This window comes from Mytilus galloprovincialis, chromosome 9 (assembly GCF_965363235.1).
Source record: "Mytilus galloprovincialis chromosome 9, xbMytGall1.hap1.1, whole genome shotgun sequence".
Taxonomy (NCBI): Eukaryota; Metazoa; Mollusca; class Bivalvia; order Mytilida; family Mytilidae; genus Mytilus; species Mytilus galloprovincialis.
In genome coordinates, this window is record NC_134846.1 from 57,378,386 (window position 1) to 57,404,430 (window position 26,045).

The 26,045-nt window shown below is 31.3% G+C and overlaps 1 protein-coding gene across 3 annotated transcripts; it reads left to right on the plus strand.

Moving 5' to 3' along the window:
* The first annotated feature begins 6,909 nt into the window (after positions 1-6,909).
* On the plus strand, positions 6,910-26,038 carry LOC143045400 (mitotic spindle assembly checkpoint protein MAD1-like). 3 transcript variants are annotated; one of them, XM_076217865.1, is made up of 17 exons: positions 6,910-6,965; positions 11,516-11,686; positions 12,340-12,497; positions 13,939-14,121; positions 14,626-14,750; positions 15,228-15,309; positions 16,670-16,800; positions 17,414-17,528; positions 18,115-18,164; positions 18,968-19,054; positions 19,996-20,140; positions 20,887-21,081; positions 21,804-21,865; positions 23,273-23,363; positions 23,761-23,983; positions 24,394-24,584; positions 25,586-26,038. In XM_076217865.1, exons 1-17 carry the CDS (start codon positions 6,947-6,949, stop codon positions 25,739-25,741), a joined length of 2,184 nt encoding a protein of 727 aa, XP_076073980.1. In that variant the 5' UTR covers positions 6,910-6,946; the 3' UTR covers positions 25,742-26,038. The 3 variants fall into 3 exon arrangements, with proteins under 3 accessions (XP_076073980.1, XP_076073982.1, XP_076073981.1); XM_076217867.1 differs by lacking the exon at positions 6,910-6,965 and adding an exon at positions 7,098-7,116; XM_076217866.1 differs by lacking the exon at positions 6,910-6,965 and adding an exon at positions 7,101-7,229.
* Positions 26,039-26,045: the final 7 nt, after the last annotated feature.

A 26,045-nucleotide genomic window follows, 5' to 3' on the forward strand; every position in this document is an offset into this window, starting at 1 on the left:
TCTTTAAGGTGGAAGGGGATATAGAAGCCATAACTTTTTTTAAAATAATTTGACAAAATATAGTTTCAATCAAGTTTTTTAGATAAATATAACAAGAAGTAGAGGTCATCGAAAAAAAAATTACGCTTCAGGTTGTGCAAAAAGGTCAGATATCTTAATATATGATATATGTATTATTGTAATATCTTCTCTGTAACTATGTATTTGGTGTATGAGAACCGGCCCCGGCGCCATAAAACTTTTTTTTGCTGAGTAAAAAAATATTCTCAGAATTAATTATTTTACTCAGCTAAGAATGAGAACTTTTTTATCCGCCATAAAAAAATATTCTCAACGTTGAGAATATTCTCAGCTGAGTATTTTTTTTTCTCAGTTGAGAATTTTTTTCTCAGTGATGTAAGGGGTAAAATAGATGTTTGAAAACTAAAAAGTGTACCAAACTTCGCAAAAACGCAGGTTTTATCTCTTTATTAACAATGTAAAACATAAAAAAAAAAATCAATGATGGATGAAGTGACAAGAAGCATTTTGTAAGCATTGGTAAATGGACACCGCACGCTTTGTAGGCATCCGTAAATGGGCAGAAACTGAGAAAGTCACAGGATATAAAGTCATAAATAATTTGTGGACAATTTTTTGAAATAAAAGACAAAGATCTCAATATATTTAAGTTATTTACCCGTAGTTTGTTATAAATATATATTACTTTTTAATGAGTTTCAGTTTTTTTAATTTTTTTTATAAAGATTATGTCTCTGTTAAAACATTACACATTAAGACATAATAATGGTATTCCTTAATTATTTATGTCTCTGATTATACCATAATTTATTCCAAATTATTTCAGTCTGAGAAACTAGACAAAGTTGAAAACTGCATAGATTTGTTAAGCATGTAATATGCGTGGAATGGTCTATTCTAAATAAACACCTAGTTTGAAGATCCAACAGATTTATATCGGTGCCAACATTTATTTGCATACAACTTCTGTCTAAGATGCACGTTTTAATGATGATGTTTTATTAATAATGGCGAAATCTTCGAAATTTTATCTCCTTGGAATGTAATATGCGTTGACGTTTATGTGAAGGGTGCTTTCTTTCACGTCCGCACTTCTATCGAGTATGGCATGCCAAATAAACATTAAGACGGATCAATAACATACATTATGAATTCAGACGACACATTAGAAGACACTATGTGACATTTTTTAGTTAACTGTTTATAACTTTTTTTTCTCAGATCTATAAACAAACAAAAAAACAAAACACAACAAAAAACCAACAAACCGGATATTTTTATAATATGAAAGCAAGAAAATAATTGTAATCAATATTCAAGATACATGTATGTAACTTTTAATATAAATTTGATACAGTATTTAAAGCGATTTAATAACTAATCAAGTAGTCATAAGAATTGCTCAGCAAGCAGCATAATGAGGTGAATATCATATTGCACAGGAAGAGAAATTGAACGTACGACGTCGTGTGAGAAGGCATGACATATATATTGCCCATTTCATTTATTAAAAACACCAAGTGTTCAAACATTCTTTTTTCAAAAATAAAAACAGATAAATAGAACCAACTGCAAAACTATCCGCCACAATGATATATGAGGGTCTTTATAAGGAGTGGGGGGGGGGGGGGGGTTCGTATTTTGTAAGAAATATTTATTCTGTAAAATTCTTCTGTTCTGATCGTGCATATGGGAATTTCCTTCTGTATCATGATTTTCACATGATTGATTTTTCGTCTGTATCTCCCCTGAATCTGTTACTGTACTGCACAATTAGACATTTATCAATTTCATACCTGTTTAAAACCAAACAGGGGGGAAATTATTTAACATCTTTGTAATAATTTGGATATCTAAGATAATAACAGTAGAAATGGTGACATTAGGTATATTTGATTATACATATATTTGGTTTGTAGATATGAGGTATCAATATTGCAATATTATTAAGGTACCTGATGCAGTAGTTAACTGTAAAAAGTAGATATAAGAGAGATTAATATAAAAAGAAAGAAAAAAAACCGACCACATAAACTATATTTTATCCTTGATAGGCCCAACTGTCTAACATAATATCAATTATTGTCTATATCTCAATTACTTTGGAGAATATTAAAATATATTTAACATTTATTGCGTGTGGTAGTGAAGAAAAAAGTTATATGTACCTCAAAAAAATTCAAATGCAATGGTTTCCGTTCTAGAATATCAGTCAAATAGCCCTAACCAAAAAAAAAAATGTTCGCTCAAATATCCGATGCCCTCTAAAATGTGGGTAATTTCTTAAAACAAAGGAGCAGTGAAGCTGTTTCACACTAGAATAAAAAAAAGTCTTTCAATCTTTTCTTAAATTCATAGTATCATAGAACCGTATGTACTTTTTTTGTTTGTTTTAGCAACAGTTTGATTGAATAATTTAAATCAATCAACAAATTATGAACTCTGGAAAAAAACCCTCAATTTTTACAGTTTTTGACAAAATTGAGTAATTATTCTACAAAACATATAAAAAAGACGACGTTAACCAAACAAAAATTTTGGACTGAATAAATATGTGTATGCTCTTTTTGGATACAACTTGGTTTGTGTAGAATAGTGACGTTCTTCAAAATTAAAAAAAATATTATTAACAATTGTAATTTTATATCAAATACCCTAAATAGCAACATTTAAGATTTTTTTTATACTTAAGTATGCTCTTGGCCATGCTCAAATATTTAAGAATATTCTTAACTTTGAGTAAAAAAAATCTGAGAATTTTTTTATGGCGGTGTATTTTGCTGAGAATAAAAAAATTGAGAAAATTCTCAGGCTGAGTAAAAAAACTGTACTCAAATAGTTTTATGGCGCCGGGGCCTGAGACATATAATACAATTGTATTATTATGTCTCTGATGAGAATAAAGACCATTCATATAGATTATGCATGGAAAATCATCAGATTTTGTGTGTCTTATACTAAGAAATTATATCATAAAATTTTAAGATAAAATATGAGAAGATGCTCTTATACAAGATCATACAAGATTTTAGGTGAGAAAAAGAAAAATGTGGTCACTGAACTTGTAGGCGGTAAATTCACAACAATATGTTTTATAAAAATTACTTTATCTGAATTTTCTACATCTACTATCTTGGTTATCTCCCTTGCAAAGTTGAAAAAAATGAATAAAACAAAGTTTAGAAAATACATATTGAAAATATCATAAAACGCATTCTTTTTTATTAACAAGAAAAGACTTACATATGCATATTTCATTGAAGATCTAGACCAACTGTTATCTCAGTGCTACTTCAGAATTCAAGATGGACACCCCATTCACCGCCTTAACTTAAGTCTTTTATCCTTCTGATATGACTTATTTAGAGTTTTTGCGTTCAGGGCCGTAACTACATTGAGGCAAATGAGGCAAATGCCTCATGTTGGAAATTTCAAAAAAAAAAAAAAATGAAACAAGATGGTCTTCATATCAACCTGAATTGTTTTTACGGAAAATGTCTTGCAAGTCTCTCTGATGTCGCCCCCTTTTTTTTTGTGATCCATGTTTCTATTTTACTTTTAATTTTCAGAGTTCAAGATGGTCTATTGTTTGTACTTCTGTGTCCCGGTTTGGTCTTTTGTTCATTTATTTTGTTCCACTTCATTACTATAGTCTACAGAGTGTTGATTTTCATTTGTAAACTGGTTTTGCTATGTTGCATGTCCACCGATGTCCAGACATTGTACGAGAAACTATTTTAAGAATATACGATGCTACTGGACATTAAAAAAAATGTCGTTTCTGCATGGAGAATTGAGCTTGATATCAAAGAATACAAAACTGACTCTTTTTTTTGTAGATAAAACTAGATAGCTGACATGGTTTAAGTTAAAGTAAGACCACCAATTTCCCGGTATCAAATCATCTTTAAAAAAGTCAATGAATTGCATATGACCTTTTACATTGAAGGATTAAACTTGCATGAAGTCGTGTTAAGACTCTTAAACAGAAAATAAAAGAATATGGAGTAAACGTGACCAGGACCTTATCTCACACAAAGTCAATGCATAGAAAAAATACAAATGATCAATGGCCAAAGTTTTTTTTTCTTTCTATTCTTCATCTTGATAGTTGATGGAGGGTCTTCAACAATAACAGAACCATTAATACCGTAAAACAAGGTCAAGATGGTTCTTAGTGTCGACTTAGGCAGTACTAGTACTTAAAGTATATTACTGCACTGTCACTATATTTTAATCAAGTCATAAAAAAAATCACCAAAGTCTGAATTAAGCACAATACAAGACAAGAACAGACAAACAGACATAATGATTGTGAGAATTTCGGTTTTTGCTTTATCCTACATATCGGTCTACTTTTAATGTTTTCCCCGTAAACCCTAAAAGTCTTAAATTACAATGAATCTATGTTTTTGCTTTGACACAAGAATATTGTCGAAAGAAATAGCTTACAATTAATTGCGTTTCAATGTAAGAAAGAGTCCGGGAAACGCTCAGAATGCACGATCCTGCGTTATTTTTTTCTCAGAGCGACCCTCGCCATAATTTTTTTTATATATTTTGCCTCAATATTAAAAGAGGCTAGTTACGGCCCTGGCGTTTTTGATTCCTTATAAAAGATATATAGGTGGTAGATTTATTTGATCAAATATCATCTAGATTGGTAAAATCTACAGATAAGTAAACTGTTTGCATTGCCAAAATCTTCATGTTCCCTTTAAAATGCGTTTATTTTACTACATTGTTAGCATATTTGGCTTAAACTTGTGTGCAGTTCACATTTCTTTCTGTCTTTTATAGTTTCTATCAAATATACGACAATAATCATGAAGATAAGTTGTTTTTTTTTCAGTATAAGAGTTATTGCCCTTCTATGACAATATTCACGCATTTGAGCAAAAATTAAAGTAGACAGAGAAACCAATGATCAGCAAAAAGATGAATCTACCGTGAAGTCAAAAAGCTAAAAATCGTCAATCGACCATTGATAGGAATGACCTTAGATTTGTATAATAGTCCCAGGAGTTATAGATCTAACACCATGACAGTTTTTTTTAACAATTTTATGACCTTCTATCGTATGTACACCATATGCCAAAACTTGAGAAACCTTAAAACATGACCAAAGTAAAAGATCTTAAATCAAGTGAAATAAATTATTTTCGGTTGACTCTGATGATATGATTTGGAACCTCTCAATGATTAGAATGTGTGTTCCGTCAACTCCAATCTTGCTGAATAAGATTAGCAGTCAGTGGCGTAGCCAGGGTTGAAATGATGTGGATGTTTCGCCGAGAGGAGCGAGGCGAACATTTTTTAGGACATTTTTATGCAAAAAACTATTTTTTATTTAAGCACATACACTCCCCCAGAATCCGACACTAGTTAGATTTTTGATTAAATTCAAAATACCCACCAATTCATATATTTATATTTTCAACCGAATTTTATTGTTTCCTCGAAACTACCATCATTTAATTCATAAATATTTGATGTCAAAGTTTACCACCCAAACTTATATTTGACATATCAAAAACAGACCCCATTACAGCGCCACTTCTGTATAACTAAGGAACTTCGGAATATAGGAACTGAAGTGACTCCCCTTTCCAGGAGTTTGAGTCTACAACCTTGGGTTTTGATTTTTTATTACTTAGCTAAACGCGTTGCAGGAGTCATAAAAATACCGGGTGTCCGACCGTCCGGTCTTGTTAGCACTCTAATGTGTACAATTATTGCTAAATTTAGTGAAACTTATATTATCAGCAATGTCTTTGACACTTTTGAAAATAAGTCGTAATCAAATATTTTTAACCAGTTATGAACCTTTGAAATATAAATTGTAATGGAAATCCCACTTCATTTGCTGTGAAGCTTTTATTTTTCTTAAGACATTGAAAATAAAAAAGAAAAAAAAGTGCTTTTTTAGTTATAATCTTGTTCCTTGCCCTTTGATAGATAAAATATGACATGTAATGTGCATGGTGGGAAACATTGGAACTGTGTTCTTAAATTGAAAATAAAATTAGTAATTGAACCTAGATAGAAACGGGAATTCATGGGAATTCATAAGTCTAGGAATTTTCACGATCTATTACAAATTGATTTTTTTATCATCATCATCATCATCATCATCATCATCATCATCATCATCATCATCATCATCATCATCATCATCATCATCATCATCATCATCATCATCATCATCATCATCATCATCATCATCATCATCATCATCATCATCATCATCATCATCATCATCATCATCATCATCATCATCATCATCATCATCATCATCATCATCATCATCATCATCATCATCATCATCATCATCATCATCATCATCATCATCATCATCATCATCATCATCATCATCATCATCATCATCATCATCATCATCATCATCATCATCATCATCATCATCATCATCATCATCATCATTTACCAATCAAACAATCAATTGATCAATCCACATTATTCAATCCGCATCAATCAATCAATCAATCAATCAATCAATCAATCAACCAATCAATCAATCAATCAATCAATCAATCAATGTTAAACTCATATTTGATCTTCAACCAATCAGTCATATATTAGTTTTAATATTCACAAACATGAACAGGTAAACATAAATTATAGCAGACAGGTGCTGGGCCTCCTTTCAAATTTTTCCCAATTTTTCATTTTTGTAGCTTATGACTATGACAAATAGATCAAATATCGTTGCTATGAACACTTTTCCATTTCAATGGCCCCTTCCCCCGCCCCCGATTAAAAACAAAACAAAAACAATACATAAATAAAAAAAATAATTTTGAGTCACATTTTTATATTTTTATTTTTATTTCTTTATAACATGTCTTATGTCTCTGTCTAACCAAAGAGGTTGTTTGACCTATATGTTCACAACCTCCTTAGTCTGATGGATTGCGTGTTCCATGGTAATTATAACACGGTCACCATCATGTCTACTATATTATTATCGATTTGTGCTGATTATTTTCACATTTGTTTTTAATTCCGGAATAATTTCGCTGGTAGTCAGCTTACGATTCGAAAAATAGTAGAAAGTAATGCGGTTATCTCCCTTATGTAAGGCGCATTTTTTTTACAAACTTTTTTATAAATTAATGTTCTCAAGGGACACTATTGATACTGTCCGTTTTTTAAAAACACAACAGATAAAAGAAAAGCACTATAACAGGGTAAGCGATTGAGAAATTGCAGTTATGAACTGTAGCATATGTAGTAAACAATTTTCTATATCAACATATAGATAAACCTATAAGATTTACATGATTTAGGGAAAATCAGATGTGTAGAACTCTAGATTTAGTTATTACAAAAGATGAAAGCAATACGGTACAGTCCGGTGTATCCGCGCACCTAAGACTTATGACTTCGATAAAACCAATAATTGGATAATATTGTGTGTATACATTCATAAAATACTTTTATTTCATAAAATTATCAGTTTGTAGGGTTTAACCCTCAAAATTTTGTGTAATGTGTGTCTAAAAGTGGGGAAACCCCAGTTCTGAGAGTTCCTCCAATGTCCGGTGATTTCGCGCATGCCTTCCAAAAATAGCTTCATTGAATAGAGGAAGATTTGCTGCTACGAAAGGTAGCTAAATTCAAACCAAGCACACTGCCAAGGAATTATAGTTAACCCGTACCAATGTAAACTCGTACCAACGTCAACTCGTACCACTAAAAAAAAACTCGAACCAATGTAAACTCGTACCACTGCTAACTCGTACCAACTTATTTAAATGCATTTGATTGGTGTTTAATTATGAATATATACTGTTATTTTTCTCAATACCTCTTAAGTCTGTTGCTTTGATAAAGAGTAGTGACACCTTCAGAGGAAAGTAAATGATACCTGAAATCATCCTCAGATTAGTCTTTCGTTTGCTATGTTGTCACGGTCTTGTGTGCTATTATTTATTAGCCATGGCGTTTATTTCTTTTTATGAGTTTGACTGTCCATCCATGGTTCTAATGGTATTGTGAATAGCCAGTAGACGTAATGGTAGTGTTGGCAGCATAATATTTTAAGTTTATTTCTATTTATGAGTTATGAGTTTGACTGTCCATCTGTATTGTGAATAATGGTATTGTGAATGGCCAGTAGGCTTAATGGTAGTACTGGCAGAATAACAAAGTATATAACAACAATCAAAATGTATTAATATGATTAAACGAAGTTGATTAGTTAATAATCAACCAATAATCACACAATCAAAGGAATGTATTAATTTGATCACACAATCAAAGGAATATCATATATTAATTAGCAGGGTATTAAGGTAATTAAGACCATTTATATTAGTATCTTAATTAAAAAAAAACGTATTTTTGTCCAAGTTTTCATTAAAATCCAGTATAAAATTACAGTAATTCAACTTTTTTTTATTAATTTTAGAAAGAAAAAACACCACAAAACATTCATATTTTTTGATATATTTTTAATGGTACGACTTTACGTTGGTACGAGTTAACTTTTTTAGGATGAGTTAACATGGTACGAGTTTCCGTTGGTACGAGTTAACTTGCTTCCCTGCCAAGGATGCAGAGCAAAAATTATTTCTATCTGATAAAAATTTGACTTAAGTAAAAACAAATTTTATCTGATGCTGTATTTTTTTAATGGACATTGGCCAAATATTGTAAATCTAGGGATTGCAGTTATTATTTCAATCTGGAACTTATCAATTTTATTCTTTTTTATCCCTTTGAAATGCTAACACAATAACAAGAACAATTTTATTTGCGTTACAGTGTTGATATAACGAAATCAGCTAATCAGCTGTATCACCGGCTGCGCGGACACCGGGGACTCCACTGTATTTATGGAAAGCCTCAGCTGTCATATATTAGAGATTTACATAACGTTATGCTGAAGCTTCCTATGTAAAGTTAATACAGCGTGATGATGAATTAAATCATTGAAATGAAAACTTTAAATAATAAAAATCCTGCTATGCCACAGGGAAATAGAGGATATCTATACCTAAACTACATAAGTGTCCTTACAAACAATGGTATATTGCTGGGTCTTCAAAGTGCTCCACCAAACCTCTTTCGAAATTATTAACATCTATTAAAGACGGGCTTCAAAGTTATTGTGAAACTGCCTATTCTAGAGGGGTCGTGAATCCAAAGATCTTTTAGAGTACATACAATCTAACTCTCTTTCATCGTGTAACAGTATTAAAACATTTGACTTTTCTACTCTTTACACTAGTATTCCACATTCCAAACTAAAAGACAAATTGAAAGAGTTGGTATTGCTTTGCTTCGTAAAAAAGAATGGCCAACGTACATGTAGATACAAGTATCTCGTCTTAGGGAGGGATAAATCCTACTTTGTAAAGGATCACTCTGATTCGAACAAAAAAATTTTCTGAAACTGATATTATCAAGATGCTTGATTTCTTGATTGACAACATATTTGTTACGTTCGGAGGACGTGTTTTTCAACAGACTGTCGGCATTCCAATGGGAACAAACTGTGCCCCTCTACTTGCTGACTTGTTTCTTTATTATTATGAGGCTGACTTCATGCAGGAACTTCTTAGGAAGAAAGATAAGAAGTTAGCAATATCCTTTAACTCTACTTTTCGCTACATAGATGATGTTCTTTCACTAAATAATTCAAAATTTGGTGACTATGTGGAACGCATCTATCCAATCGAACTAGAGATAAAGGATACTACAGATACAGTTAAGTCAGCCTCATATCTTGACTTACATCTAGAAATTGACAATGAGGGTCGGTTGAACAAAACTTTACAACAAAAGAGATGATTTCAGCTTTCCAATTGTGAACTTTCCATTTCTAAGTAGCAACATTCCAGCAGCACCTGCATACGGGGTATATATCTCCCAACTGATACGATATTCCCGTGCTTGCATTTCCTTTCATGATTTTCTTGATAGAGGGTTGCTGCTCACAAGGAAGCTATTAAACCAAGAGTTCCAAATGGTGAAGTTGAAATCATCCCTTCGTTAATTTTACGGACGCCATCACGAGTTGGTACCGTTATGGAATAACCGTTTCACAAATGATAACAGATATGTTCCTTACGTTGTAACTACAATCCCCTTCCCTTTCATGAATGTGACATACCAATTAGACTATTTACCGGATGTGTTATCACATAAGCAACACGATGGGTGCCACATGTGGAGCAGGATCTGCTTACCCTTCCGGAGCACCTGAGGTCACCCCTAGTTTTTTGGTGGGGTTTGTGTTGTTTATTCTTTAGTGTTCTGTGTTGTGTCGTGTGTGCTGTTGTTTGTTTGTCCTTTTCATTTTTAGCCATGGCGTTGTCAGTTTGTTTTGGATTTATGAGTTTGACTGTCCCTTTGGTATCTTTCGTCCCTCTTTTCTCTTCATGTCCTAACAACGTGTCCTGTTCTAGGAAGTGTATATTTTATCTACTATGATTTTTTTACATTTCACTGTCAATGTATAGCACATCACCATTGGATTTTACCTTGATGTAATATATTTTATCCCTGTTTCCTCCCCCTATTGAATTTTTAATATTACCCGTTAAGGGATGTCCCTTATAATAGGAAGTTGATACGAAGTAAAGAAAAGAAAGAAAGAAAATACCGAACTCTGAGGAAAATTCAAACGGAAAGTCCTTAATTAATAGAATTGCAAAATCAAAGTATTTTGACAATATCAGTCCTCATTACAATTCATTAAATATAAGTGTTCCAGATAGGATTTCAAAGGCCTAGTGCTTATCCTAAAAAAGACAGGTGCAGGTCACTTCATACCTAGTTGATTCGTAAATAACTAAGTTGATTCGTAAATAACTAAGTTGATTGGTAAATAACTAAGTTGATTGGTAAATAACTAAGTTGATTGGTAAATAACTAAGTTGATTCGTAAATAACTAAGTTGATTCGTAAATAAATAGGTTGTTTCATAACCTTATAACAATATAATATTATTATATGAGTTAAAGAATGTTTCGATTAAAAAATAATAAAAAGACTAATATTAAATTGATTTCACATAATTTTTCATTTTTCAAGTACAAATTTGCATACATAGGAATAGAACAGGAAAATTAACATAACAATCATCTTTTTGATGTTCCTCATCTTTATCAAAGTATTTAGCTTTTTGCAATATGCATGATGTGTAAGAACCCACTACATTGAAGGATGCATATTCTCATTCAGGATAAATATACTCAAAACCAGATGTCATAAGTACATTGTTAAGGAGGTGTGCTTTTGTTTACAGACCAACTGCTGCTGCTGCTGCTCAGGCCAACTAGACTTTGTTTCATGTTTATACCAGGGTTTTTCGAAACAAGTAGCATTCAAAAAGACCCTTTGTCTGTATTCTTTCCTTTTATTTTGAATGCATAAACCTTTGAAATATATATAAAAAATATTATTTAATGTTTTAATAACAATAATAAAATGTTGATGTAATTCTTTTTTTCTTTTGTTTTAACAGAAGAAATAAAGATGAACGACAACACAGCAGTGATCAGGATGAAGAGAGATTTCGATAAGTTTATAAGTGGACAATCTGGTAGACTTGATTTAAGTCAGAGTGTGGGGTCAGATGATAGCAGCTTTATGAACATTACATCTGGCACCGCTTTATCAGTCAAATCTATGCTGGGTAAGTTTCATTTTACATGTAGTAATTATAACTTGTTCTAAGTCTGTGTGTTGGGTCAGATGACAGCAGCTTTTTTATCACTACATCTGGCAGAGCAACATCAGTTAAATCTATGCTGGTTAAGTTTCATGTCAGTACCTGGTAACACTTTTCTCATGAGATGGTAAAATTTTAAAGGTCTGTAAATTTAATTGTGGTAACATACAGGCATGACAGGTGGACAAATGACCAAAGAATTTTCATATTTGCAATTTTTTTCTCACCTTGTAGAAGTTGCTCATGAGGTCAGATTCAGAAGTCAGTTAACTAGTCACTTACAGTAAATTAATGTTATTTGATATGCAGATTTATTTGAATTAGCACATGTACGATCTATGAAGATTATTTGAGCCCTAAGCTTCCACTCAGTCAGGGTCTATTGTTTTTAAAACTTTTGGTGAGTCAAGTGTTAAATTTACTGATTAGGTCATGATGAATCATTAATGTTGAGTCAAAGATATTTAGTATGCAGTTGTATTAGCATTTCATGATTTACATTTTTCATTTCATGGAGATAATAGTGCCCCTTCACTCTCAGTCATGGTTTATTGACAAGTTTGAATATTGTTATATGTAAAAGATCTTGTATCTCATTTAATTTTTTACCATTTCAGAAAAAGAAAAAGACAGTATGTTAAAGGATGCTGAATTATCTGCAGCAAGAGGAACTATAGCCAAACTTGAGGCTGAAATATCTACACTTAAAACATCAAACAAGAGAGCGAGAATAGAATTTGAGAAAGATTTGGGTTGCTTCAAAGATGGAAAAGATGTATGTTTTTATTTTTAATTTTTTTATACATTTTGTTGAATGTTTTTATTAAAATAATTTATAACCTGTTACCAGTGTCACAGTTACAACAATATTTGATGAAAGATGACATCATACAGGTATAATACATGAAGCTTTCATGTGGCTAAAAGTAATCTTCAGATACTTTGATGAAGATTAAAAATCAAAGTATACATCAATAAACATGATGAAACAGCAACCCATTGACACAAATAAACTCGAAAGAAAACACCAAAAATTCTCAACAAAAAAACACAAAAATATGACATAAGACAACCACTTATTAGGTTCCTGACTGGAAGCTCATGTAAATGCTTTGTATTGAACTAGTTTTTATACCCCAGTCTAAGACGTGTCGTATTATGGTAAACCGCTGTTTGTCTGTCGTTCCGTCTATCTGTCCGTCGTCCACACTTCGGACAATTGCTAAAAAACGCTTCCACCAACTTTTATGAAACTTTGTTGAATTGTTTATACTTATTGACGTAAGCTCCTTTTCATTTTTATAAATTTCAAATTTTTCGTTTCCATGTTATGAAGTTTTATCCTTAAAAAAAGGGGGATTTTCCAGTTTTTGGACAATAACTCAAAAATGCTTCCATAAACTTTAATGAAACTTTGGTGAATTGTTTATATCTATTAACGTATGCTCCCTTTCGATTTTTATAAATTTCAGATTTTACGTTTCCGTGTTATGAATTTTAATGCTTAAAAAAGGGGGGGGATTTTCCAGTTTTCGGACAATCACTCATAAACACTTTCACAAAATTGTATGAAACTTTGGTGAATTGTTTATATCTGTTGACTTAAGATACTATTAAAAAATTAAAAGAAAATTAACAATTATAGGTAACCGTATGGCCTTCAACAATGAGCCAAGCCCATACCACACAGTCAGCTATAATAGACCCTGAAATGACAAATGTAAAACAATTCAAATGAGAAAACTAAGAGCCTAATTAATGTACAAAAAAAAATTATTTAAAGCATAAAGACAAGTTAAAAGGGCAACGGGCGTATCATGCACTTATAGCACAGCTCTTTATTTGATATCTCAAACCCTAACTTTTTAATCTCTCACCAGTGGACTAACAAAAAATGCACAAAAAAAATTGTCACTGGACTGCTTATAAAATTGTTTGCAGCAACATCATAAACAGCTTCTTAGTATGTTTGTCAAATTTCATCTCAAATTATTTGCACTTATTATGATGAAATTCTTTTACATGTATGATAAATGAACAACATTGATTATACTGCATAATTAAAAAGTGTTTATTCCTAATGCAAAATTCCAAAATACACTTAGAAAACCCTAAGTCAAAGAACAGCCTGTTTTTCATCTTGAATTCCCAGTAAAGCCTTGAATTAAGATCAAAAGCTCTCAGTTAATTGAAAATAAGTGTCTTTTAATTTTCAGAGGGAGAGTGACAAAATAAAAGAGTTAAAATCACAGATCCAATTTCTGTCTAGTCGTGAAAAATATGCCAGAGAAGAACTAGAGGAATATAAGAAAATTAAAGACAATTCAAGATCTGATTTTGAAACCAAAATCATGGAATTAAAAAAGGGAAATATGAAACTACAAGATGAAGTTCAAAAGGTATATAAATTTATGTTTTCTTTGAAAAATTTACAGCAAGAGTAATGTGGATATAGGTGTCTGGTAGCAACAACATAATTATGAATGCAGTTCTTGTTTATATGTAAATCAATATGGCGATAAATTAAGTTATACATGTATACCAGTCAACCAAAATTATTCTTCTGGTGAAGAGAATCATAACGTGTATAATGAGATTAATCGTAGTTGTTATTAAAATACAAATTCTAGAGTGAAATTCAACAGATGCTACGGAATGTTTTTAGTATTTTGAGAATACTGCAATATTTCAGCTGCTTCTAATATTATTGGAATAAAAAAAAACAAGAATTATACACAATAATCATTTTTCACCTGAATTCTATATATGGGTATGTATTGAAAACTTATTTTTGTGCCATTTTGTCTCTTGTGAAGAATTGTCTCATTGGCAATCATACAGCATCTTCTTTTATTTTATGTAAACAAGACCAGCAGTATATAAATATTTTATATTTTTTTCAGACAAGACAGACATTATCAGAAAAGACTACTGAATTTAGAAGTGAGCTGTTGAAATCCCAGTCAAGTTTACAAAGAAATATTAATGACCTAGAGGAAAGTCAGACCCAGCTAAAACTTCAACAAAGGTAATCTTTAAGTTGGACAAAGCAACACAATTTATCTTCAAAAATGACAACAAAAAAGTTTTTTAGATATTGCATGAAAAATATGTTTAGATAGACACTTGGGTATGTTCAAATTCTTTATAAAGCTCATCATTTGCTATATTTAACACTGACCATGCAGAGGCTGAATGGCGAGTCAAGGTAGTTAAAAACTTCCATATATATATATTTAACATAAATCATTCTATTTCATAAGGCATATGCATAGTTTTGTATAGAAATTAGATTAAATTATCATATTTATGTTTCAATCAAATGAAAATCAATTTGAAGAATAAATAATCTCAATTTAATAGATAAGTCTATTAGCAAAATTTTACTTGTTGTAATGCCTCTTTTTTGGAATCACTATGTAATCTTTATCATGAAGCCTTATGAAGAAATGTTATCAATGAATAATGAGTTGTAAGAATATAACAGTATTGGGTAATTTTACAGGAGAGTTTCAGAATTAATCACTGAAATATCTGAGTTAGAAGAGCACAGAACCAGAGCTAACCTTTTAGAACAGCAATTAAAGGTATAAATAATTTACTACATTCAATTAGCTTTAAAATACAATAGAATACAAGTTGGATTCCTTTCCTTGGCAAGCAATCTAACCAAACTTTTTTATGCTAAACCTAGGGTCATTATGTTTTTTATGCTAAACCTAGGGTCATTATGTTTTTTATGCTACACCTAGGGTCATTATGTTTTTTTTATGCTACACCTAGGGTCATTATGTTTTTTATGCTACACCTAGGGTCATTATGTTTTTTATGCTACACCTAGGGTCATTATGTTTTTCGGTTTGTGCATTTGTCCATTCCTTCAAACATCTGTTTGTATGTTGGTCCCACTTCAGGTTAAAGTTTTTGATGAAATTGAAGTCCAATCAACTTGATACTTAGTACACATGCTCCATATGATATGATCTTTCTAATTATACCCCCGCTTTAAAAAAGGGGGGTATACTGTTTTACCACTGTCTGTCAGTCCGTCCGTCAGTCCGTCCATCAGTCCGTCAGTCAGTCCGTCCCATGAAACTTTCGTCACATTTTTCTCAGGAACTACACATCCACCCTTTCTGTAATTTGGTATCAACATTTATATATGTCAGCCACACCGTGTGATGCGTTTTCAGATTCATCACTTGACAACTTCCTGTTTACCGAACACTTGTCTGATTTTACACATGATAGCCAAGTTGAAAATTTTCGTCACATTTTTCTCAGGAACTACAATACAAGGATTTCTGAAATTTGGTTTCAGGATTTATATAAGTCAGCTATACCGTTTGATGCGTTTTCAGATTCATCACTCGACAACTTCCTGTTTACCGAACACTTGTATGATTTTACACATGATAGCCAAGTTGAAAATTTTCGTCACATTTTTCTCAGGAACTACAATACAAGGATTTCTGAAATTTGGTTTCAGGATTTATATAAGTCAGCTATACCGTGTGATGCGTTTTCAGATTCATCACTCGACTACTTCCTGTTTACCGAACACTTGTATGATTTTACACATGATAACCAAGTTAAAAATTTTCGTCACATTTTTCTCAGGAACTACAATACAAGGATTTCTGAAATTTGGTTTCAGGATTTTTATAAGTCAGCTATACCGTGTGATGCGTTTTCAGATTCATCACTCGACAACTTCCTGTTTACCGAACACTTGCATATTTTTACACTATTAATATTATCCACTTGCGGCGGGGGTATCATCAGTGAGCAGTAGCTCGCAGTTTCACTTGTTTTTACAACAATTTCCTGGTCTACTGAACATGGAAAATGATAGTACGAGTGGGGCATCCATGCACTATGGACATATTCTTGTTTCAACATATTTTAGTAAAAGAACTTGTGCCTGTTTTATTTTCAATATTTCAGGAATTAGACACAAAATGTACCCGCATGGAAGAGGATACCATTGTTACCAAGGCAATGAAAAGTCAGCTGACATTATTTCCAGATATAGAAAAAGAAGTGAAGAAATTGAGAGAACAAAATGCTCAATTAAGGTAAATTTTGATTTGATCACAGATGCCATGTCAGACCTTCTCTTAAATTTTGGGTCAAAAGTTATTGCTTGAACTTCATTTTAGCAAGGCTTTTTCTGGCGTTAATCGAATGTACATATCTGGAAATGATTTGAAATTAGTAGAAACTAGTTGAGGAAGTTTTATTGCATTTTGTATTTTAGTAACAGATCTTATATTTGTATACAAGCACACTAAATGAGACTTGTAAATGTTTATTAAAAGTCTACAATTCTTTTAAGATAATTAAGATTAGACAACGTAAATAGTTGATTATGCTATGTGGACCTCAAGATGTCTTTTGGTGTTTTTTTTCTTTCTCAATGCTATTTAACCAAAATATTTCTTTTCATAATGAACCTGAGTTGCCAAGGCGTTGTCAGTTTGTTTTAGATTTATGAGTTTGACTGTCCCTTTGATATCTTTCGTCCCTCTTTTAGACCATTTATAATACTATTTTGGATATATGTGAACTACATCCACTTTCTGATTCTTTGAACAAGTAGAAGTATAATGAGCTCAAATTGCATACACCTTTATGTTTTAGAATCCTGAGATAAATAGATTTGATATATATTTTGTTTTTATTTTTTAGAGAGATTCAAGAGAACAATATGTTGTTAAAAGAGAAAGCTGAAAGTTTGGAAAGAAAGTTGGAAAGAGCTGAAAAGATATACACTGATGCAGCTCATCTAGATACAGAGAATCTGGTTTGTTTTCAAAGACTATGAATTTGATATTATTTGTTGGACACCAATTTTCCTAGATTTTCTAGGTATAGGTAAAATAGGAATTTTAATGTCCTTAGAAGAACATTTTCTAAGGATCTGTATGGAGACACTGGCAAAGCTGCAAAATCAAATATCCTGAAAATACAACTTGTTCTCAATCCACAAAAAATGATATCCATAAAACTCTAGAATAATTAGACTGATTATCATTACTGAATTGTCTCTAAAAGTTTAGCTATCATTCCGGATGGAAATTGAATTGCCATTAAGGAGGACCTTATAACTTTCCATAATTACTACCTACCATGAAAAGAAAGTCACATTACCATTCCAGAGTTATGTCCCCTTAAAATGTAATTATATATGATTTTTTCATTGATTGTGTCCGCTTGTTTTGAACTTAAACTATATTTATTATTTTATTTAATATGTAACAATTAAGCAGTGTTATCTTCCTTAAAATAAAGGACAGGATACATTTTTACCTTATGATCAGTTTGCTTTTAATACTGTATACTAAATTACTAAATAGTGTTTGTTATCTCCAGCAAATTTTCTATTTAAGGCACTGAAATCAAAACTTCAGAAATGGGAACAGGTGGAAAAAGATGGCAAGTAAGTTACATTAATTTCATTAATTTCATTAATGTACACAAAAAACTTTATGTGGATTCTTCTTAAAGATTTATATGACAATTTGTGAGGCATAAAAATATTTTAATTTTGAAAGTTGCAAAACAGAACCAGCATAAATAAATTTCAGTGCTACATTTTCACCATGCTAGTAGACTATCATAGATATATTTAGTGATAATTACCATACACATGCAGCAAAAGCTAGTGAAGAAGTTATTGAACTTATCCAATGTTTAATGTGCTTAGTATTGAACTGCTGTACTCATTGCTTTATTCTTTAGAGTTGTCATTACTATTGACCTCTTGTGCCAATAAAAAATGACTGGGATGAAATAGCACTATAGTGCTGAAAGTGGCTTTAAAACCTGATCAATTAGTTATAAGAGGTGTATCAATTGAAAAATTATGTTAGTAGATTTATTTACAGATCACTAAAATATCAAAAAGATAACTACTGCGAAGACCATCATTTTCTTATTTTTAAACAAAGTTTTCCAGAAACTTATTAGTCCACATAAAATTTTACTAGTCTGGGGTATCGAATTAGTGGCTTACATTGCAGACTGCATGCTTTCAAACTTAAATAAGTGAATCAAATTCAATACTTCCAGTTAATCCACAAAAAAATCACAAATGATTACACAATAAGTATTTTGACTGAAAAAGAAAAATTTTAAAGCAAGTTCTTATATTTTTTCTAGATGCATAATCATTATTGCAACATTATTTAACACCTAACACTGCATAAAGATACATTCTTTAAAGATATGACTTATTTTTAGATCTCCATCACAGTTAGCAAAGAGACTGACATGTCTACAGGAATCTGAGGCTGTTATGTTAGAAAGACAAGGACAGTTGCAGAGCAGGTGTGATCATATTAATCCATACAAGATTCTTATCCTTTTTCCACAAACATGTTTAAGGAGGTAGACCTAGGTTAAGGGAAATAACTCTTAAAATCATCAGTACGTTTGTGTCAACCATTTTCAAAAACATATTCTAAGCTTCTAGGTTACATAGATTACTTTTAATCTGTTTCAGGTAAATGCTTAAAAAAACATTGATGAACTTGATTTTTACAAACGCTTAACTGACTTAAAGAGTTATCTCCCTGAACCAAGGTCTACCCCTTAAAAGGACTGAGATTTCAAATTAAGTTTTCTTTATGATTTTCAATAAACATGCTTGAAATTTTTCAAAATGTTTTAAATTATAAAATAAACTTATTTGTATACGTTCATTTCTTGTATACTAATGGACCTAAATCATATTGCATGGTTTGATGATAACATTGAGAATGAAAATTGGGAATATGTCAAAGAGACAACAACCTGACCAAAGAGCAGATAACAGCCGAAGGCCACCAAAGGGTCTTCAATGCAGCGAGAAAATCCTGCATCCGGAGGTAGGCCTCAGCTGGCCCCTAAATAAAAATGCATTAAGGAAAATTTCAGGCCTTATTTGTTAGAAATTAAATTATCACTTTTATAACAGTTTGAATAATTATTATTAGATATAAAAAATGAAATGAGACATATTTTGAATAAAGAATTACATGTGAGCCTGTAATTTGGACCAAAAACAAGAAATTAGTTTAATACTGGATATTTAATTTCCAACCAATTGTTAAAACATTCAGATGAATACAGGTAATTAGCAATATAACCAAAAATATTGGGGTTTTTTTTGCTGCAAGATTTTAAAAATAATTTTATGTTCATCTCTTTAACAAAAATACAAAGCACAAATCATTAGAATGAACAAACATTAGAAAACTATTTTTTTCATATCAAATAAATGTTTACAGAATTCACAGTTTAGAAGAACATCTGAATAGTAGTCAACAGAAGTTAGAAACAACTATAACTGAATTACAGAAAGAAAAGTCTAAACATGAGCAGAATGCTGATTTAATAAAACGATTACAGAGAAAACTTTTATTTGTTACTAAGGTAATTAAGTCAACTTATAAAACCCAGGTCCAAAATAAGTGTATACTGGTTTTATTAGTCTGTCTGTCTTTCCGCCAAACTGTCCGTAACACATTTCTATTCAGTTTTCTAGCAACTTTGAATTAGTGGCCTTGATATTTGGTCCAAGGTTCATATTGGTAAGCTATCAGGGCTCACTACACAAGCTGAATTGAGTGTGATTATTGCCCTCGGATTCCCAACTTGTCTCTGTAGAAGTTTCCAGGCAAAGTTTGTGTTGCCCTTGACTTTCAGTTGATGTCCCTGAACCATTATAGACATTAGATATAAATCAGACTTTTTAGAACTTCTTACAAGAAAAATGTGTGCTTTCTATGAAATGAAAAGAACAGTTTTAGATTTAGGATGAAATCATTTTGTAAATTAGTGGTATAAAGGATTGGATTGGGTAGATCTTAGAAAAAATCTTTTTGGATTAAAAAGATGAATTTATGGTTGATCTTAAATAAAAACATCAAAACAAAATCAGTATTTAAAAAGAAATTTCCAAATAATATTGGAACTTTTATCGTACCACACCAACTACAATTGACAGACTTCATTAAGAAAATAGAAATACATGTACAAAGAAGACAAACAACAACATAACAGTGAATAAAGCCTAGAATACTGGTCAGCCTTCAACAATGAGCAAAACCCATACTTGTACAGTCAGCATATTGCTGTTTATTAGGAGATATTGTAATTTGTTTCATTTTTAATTGTAGGAAAGAGATGGTTTTAAAAATATTCTAGATTCTTATGAAAGTGAAATGACAGTGAATGTAGCCAAACATGCTACATCTAGGATACAACATTTAGAGGATACAATAGACAATTATAGGAAACAGGTTGATCAATTAGAAGGGGATCTTCAGAAAGCCTACTCACAAAATGGAGCTCAAAGGATGGATAATCCACAAGTATGTTAAAGATTGTAGATTAAACAGTTGTTCAACTAATTATTTCTCACAAAGATTTGATATGGAATACATTATAAGTTTTTAGTACCATTCATGTGTCAATAATGATTATGAATAATTTGGCCATATAAAAAAGAAGATGTGGTTTTGTCAATGAAACACCTCTTCACAAGAGACCAAATGATACAGAAATTAACAACTGTAAATCACACATGCATTGATTTGTTTCAGTGAAGAACAACCAATCTTACATCTTATTGGTGTCCCAATTTAGTATAGTTTGCCTACTATACAGTAAGTTTATATTTGTCACAAATTGGAAAACCACTTCATATACATACATTTTCTTGTCTGTGGGTCTGTTCGTCCGACCGTTCATTTGTTCATCAGCCTGTCCTGCTTCAGGTTAAAGTTTTTGGTCAAGGTAGGTTTTTGAAGAAGTTTAATTCCAATCAATTTGAAACTTAGTACACATGTTCCCTATGATATGATCTTTCTAATTTCAATGCCAAAGTTTTAATCCCAATTTCAGGGTCCACTGAACATAGAAAATGATAGTGCGAGTGGGGCATCCTTGAACTATGGAGTATGGACACATTCTTGTATATACCTTTAAATTCATGGCTAACTTATACTCATAAAATCTATATTGTTGGTACCCCATAAATAATAGAAATCACCGTATATGAATATAATATTCTAATCTTTTCTTTTTATTTCAGACATATGTTCCAGTTGTTCCAGCCCAGTCAGAAGTTGATAAGAAAACTATCCTAAAGCTTAGGTATGCTTTTATTGATATCATGTGGTTGTAGTTTTTTGTTTGAAAAGAATAGGGTTTTATCATGAAATACAAAATAGAGACAGATTAATGATTCTTTTTTCTGAAGTACAGTGAAACCTGTTTTTAAAGAACTCTTAAGGGAGAGAGAAAAAGTGGTCTATAAAGTTAGGTGGTCTTTTAATACAGGTTCAATTTATATGAAATGTAATACAGAGCTATCTAAAATTAATTGTTATAACACAGGTTTTTGCTTAAGACAGGTGGTCTCTTGAGCAGGTTTGACTGTATTTCATTAAAAAGTCAGCAATCTATAATACTAAAATAACGAGGTCCAATTTGTCAGCCGTCATGGGGTAAAAACAACAAATCAAAGAATTCAATTTTATATATAGCCAATATAGGACAATGGTGTTGATTAAAAATTACACCACTCCAGACCCGTTTGTTTTCCACATAATTAATATTGCCAATAATTAGCAAGTTCCGGGTCGAATCCGATACTGAAGCCAATAGTATATTCACCTGTTACCTATTACCTTATCTGGACGTTCCGCATCTGACAGGCGCACCACCAAATGGTGTATTTCGGATTTTGCTATATACACGGGTCATAATCACAGGGTTGACACCACTAAATTCAATCATTGTCAAATTGTTCCCTATTGTAGTATTTTAATCAGTAAGATTTTCTAAGATGACAAAACGAATACTAAAAATCTGGACTTAAAATAAGGCGTATATGCAGTTTTCAATTTGTTAACAGGCATGACGTAAAACAGCGAATCAAAGAATTCAACTTTATTTATAACTAATAGAGGACAAAGCTGTTGATTAAAAAATACTCCATTCCAGAACCTTTTGTTTTCCAAATAATTAATATTACCAATAATTGGTAAGTTCCAGGTCCATGGGTTCAAACAAAAAAGGTTTTAAAAGCAGAGAAAACTGTGCATCTTATAATCGGCATGACTTTATCAGATGACAATCGCAATACTAAAATAAGGCTTACGCATAGTTATATACTCTAATTCAGTCATGGACCCGCAATATCACGGGTCCGTTCTAGTATGAATGAAAATTCCAGTGGCACCAGAATTGCCTTAGTTTAGTTGAAACAAGAGCATAATGACAAATAAGTATCTGATGTATTATTTTCACCTTTTTAGTTCACAAAGATTAATTGGATATAAACACCTTTTTAGTCCACTAAGGTATATTGGATATAAACTTTGTACCCCACTTAAATAGAAATTTTATAGGCTTCCCATAGATTAATTCATAATCATTTGTATGAATCGCAATTTATTTGGAACATCAAAAATTCAAAATAATGATTGAAGAGTTACTGTTTACTTTGATTAGTTATGATTACTGTTAACCCATTTGTATGTTGCATTCTATATTTAGAGAAAGAATATCAGTTTTAGAAAAAGAAATTGAAAAAAGTGAAGAACAGAGATATATATTAGAAACCAGAATTGAACAACGACATTTACAGGTAAATAAAAAACGCTGTGATTACTTTAGTCAAGCAAATAGTATCTGAGAACTAGATAAGTTTTTAGGAAGTTGGACTATACTACAATATTAAAATATAATCTGAAATTCACTTTGCACTAAAACTTTCTATTTTTTATGGGTTGATATTTTTGAAATATATCAAAACTTTATGCATGCAAATTCATGAGCAATACCTAATTTACGAAAATAAGTACACATGAAAATATTACAAATACAGTAAGATGTGATTTTACTGAAATGTCACTATTCCTGTAGTAACTGAGTCAAGTTAACCTTTTTGTTCATAAATTTGTATTTAGATATAGATATAACATATGCTTTTAAACCATACTTTCCATACAGTTTCATTACAGAAATTTTTACTTTAATCATAGGGAGACTATGATCCAACCAAAACGAAAGTTATCCATTTTGAAATGAATCCAGTTGCTATGGCAGCAAAACAAAGAGCTGCAGAATTACAGAGATTAAGAGAAGAAAATGAAACATTGAAAGAAAGAATAAGAGTCCTTGAGGAGTCAGGAGGTCAAGCTATGGACGTAACAGAACAAGTTCAAAAAAGATTACAAGAACCTTCTAGTAGCAAAGAGGTTGATGGTATGGTCCTTGTTTGTGTTTTAAATCTACATGTTAAGGAATCATAAATACCAAAATGAAAGCTGAGAAAAGTAAAATAACAAACATAACAAACCCGGAGGGAAATTCTAGACGGAAAGTCCCTAAGAAAATGGCAAAACACATTAAAAAATGGATAACAATTGTCATATTCCTGACTTGGTACAGGCATTTTCTTATGTAGAAAATGGTGGATTAAAATAGTTTTATAGCTTAACTTCTCACTGAGATAGAAGAGAACTCTGTTTGTGCTCTTCAACATCAAAGAGTTCCACAAAATAACAAGATATTCAAAATTGAAAATTTTGTTTTCCTTGTGAGATGTGTGCATCATATATAATTAAGGTTTCTTTCTCCTTTAGATATGATAGCGTTTATTTATATTTTTGTAGAAATGAAAGCTCAACTAACAAAAGAAGAATTAAAGAACAAAAGGTTAATGGAAGCATTTTCCAAGAAAAGTCAGGAGTTTCGTGAAGTGTGTTATCAGTTAACAGGATATAAAATAGATTTCCATTATACAAATCAATACAAAGTAACTAGTATGTATGCTGAATCAAGGGACGATTTCTTTGTTTTTCAGGTAAGATTTAAGTAAGATAGATAAAGATTTATATCATTGGCCTCTGCAGCTTTTATCTTTGTGGGATATTCTGCAGAGTCCAACTTATATTGGTCTGACAGTGATATGAACTCATATATAAATGCACAATATATGTATTTTGTCAGAAAAATCTGCATCTTTTTTGTATGAAATTGTCAACAATGCATTAGTGTGTGATTAGTTCTAGTTTATGGTGAACCACTAGCGGAAGGTCAATGATATTATGTATGCAGTTGTATAAGCATTGGCATATCTCATTTCATTGGGGACTATTTGGCTCCTTCCCCTTAGTCATGGTCTATTGACTTTGAAAATTTTGCTAAGTTAACATGTATTAGTTTGTGATTAGGTCAGTAGAATTGGAACCATTAGTGGTAGGCCAATATTAATTGTTATTCAGTTCTATAAGCATGAACACATCTCATTTCCATGGCGAATATTTGGCCCGCCCCCTCAGTCATGGTCTATCGACTTTGAAACATTTGCTTAGTTTACATGTATTAGTTTGTGATTAGATCAGTTTAAGATGAACTGCTAATGTTAAGTCAATGATTTGGTATTCAAATTAATTGGCATTTGCAAGTATTGTTTCCATGAAGATTATAAAGCCCCACCTCCTCTTCATGGTTCATTGACTTTGAAACTTTTACAAAGTTTACAAGTTAATATTTGTGTTTTGGTTTTTTAAAGGGAATGACTTATAATAAGTCAATGATATTTGGTATGCAGTTGTATTAGCATTGGCACATTTCTTTTACATGGAGATTGTTTAGCCATGTACCTCAGTCATGGTTCATTGACTTTGAATGTTTGTCTATGTTATGAAACATGTTAAAGTATTGCTATTTTGATTTCAACATTTGCATCATCAAATAACAAAAAGGAAGATAACAGATTGTCTGTGATAACAATTTATTTTATTAGATTTTATAACTAGCTATAAACTCAAATTTCTATCATAATATTTTTTTCATTTTCAGCAAGGTGAGAAAAATGATATGCAGCTACTATCTACAGATTTTACAGAGAATTTAGAAGAAACTATTGACTTATATCTGTCTAAACACAAATCAATACCAGCATTCTTAAGTAGTGTTACCTTAGACTTATTTAAAACTCAGACTTTCAAAGTTTAACATAAAGTTCCTACATGTGATATACCAAATGTGTTCAGACTGATAGTTGCTCTTACAATAAAAGTTTACAGACAGAGTAACTACAAATGGTATTAACTACAGACAGAAACAATAAGAAACATTTTGAGAAGTACTTTGTCATCGTTATATGATGGCAAATTCAAGAAATTTCTCTCAGGAAATTGCGGATTCTAGTTTTAATCATGAAATAAATTGCATTGATATATTTATATTGTAAAAGTTGATTACTATCATAAAATGAAATCTTTAGTGGAAATAAATGAATTTTCATGATAAGTGTGTA

Coding starts and splice junctions, on each gene's coding strand:
- LOC143045400 (XM_076217865.1), top strand. Junction 20,141..20,886: donor AACTTTTATTTGTTACTAAG/GTAATTAAGTCA, acceptor TTTTAATTGTAG/GAAAGAGATGGTTTTAAAAA. Junction 23,984..24,393: donor TAGTAGCAAAGAGGTTGATG/GTATGGTCCTTG, acceptor ATATTTTTGTAG/AAATGAAAGCTCAACTAACA.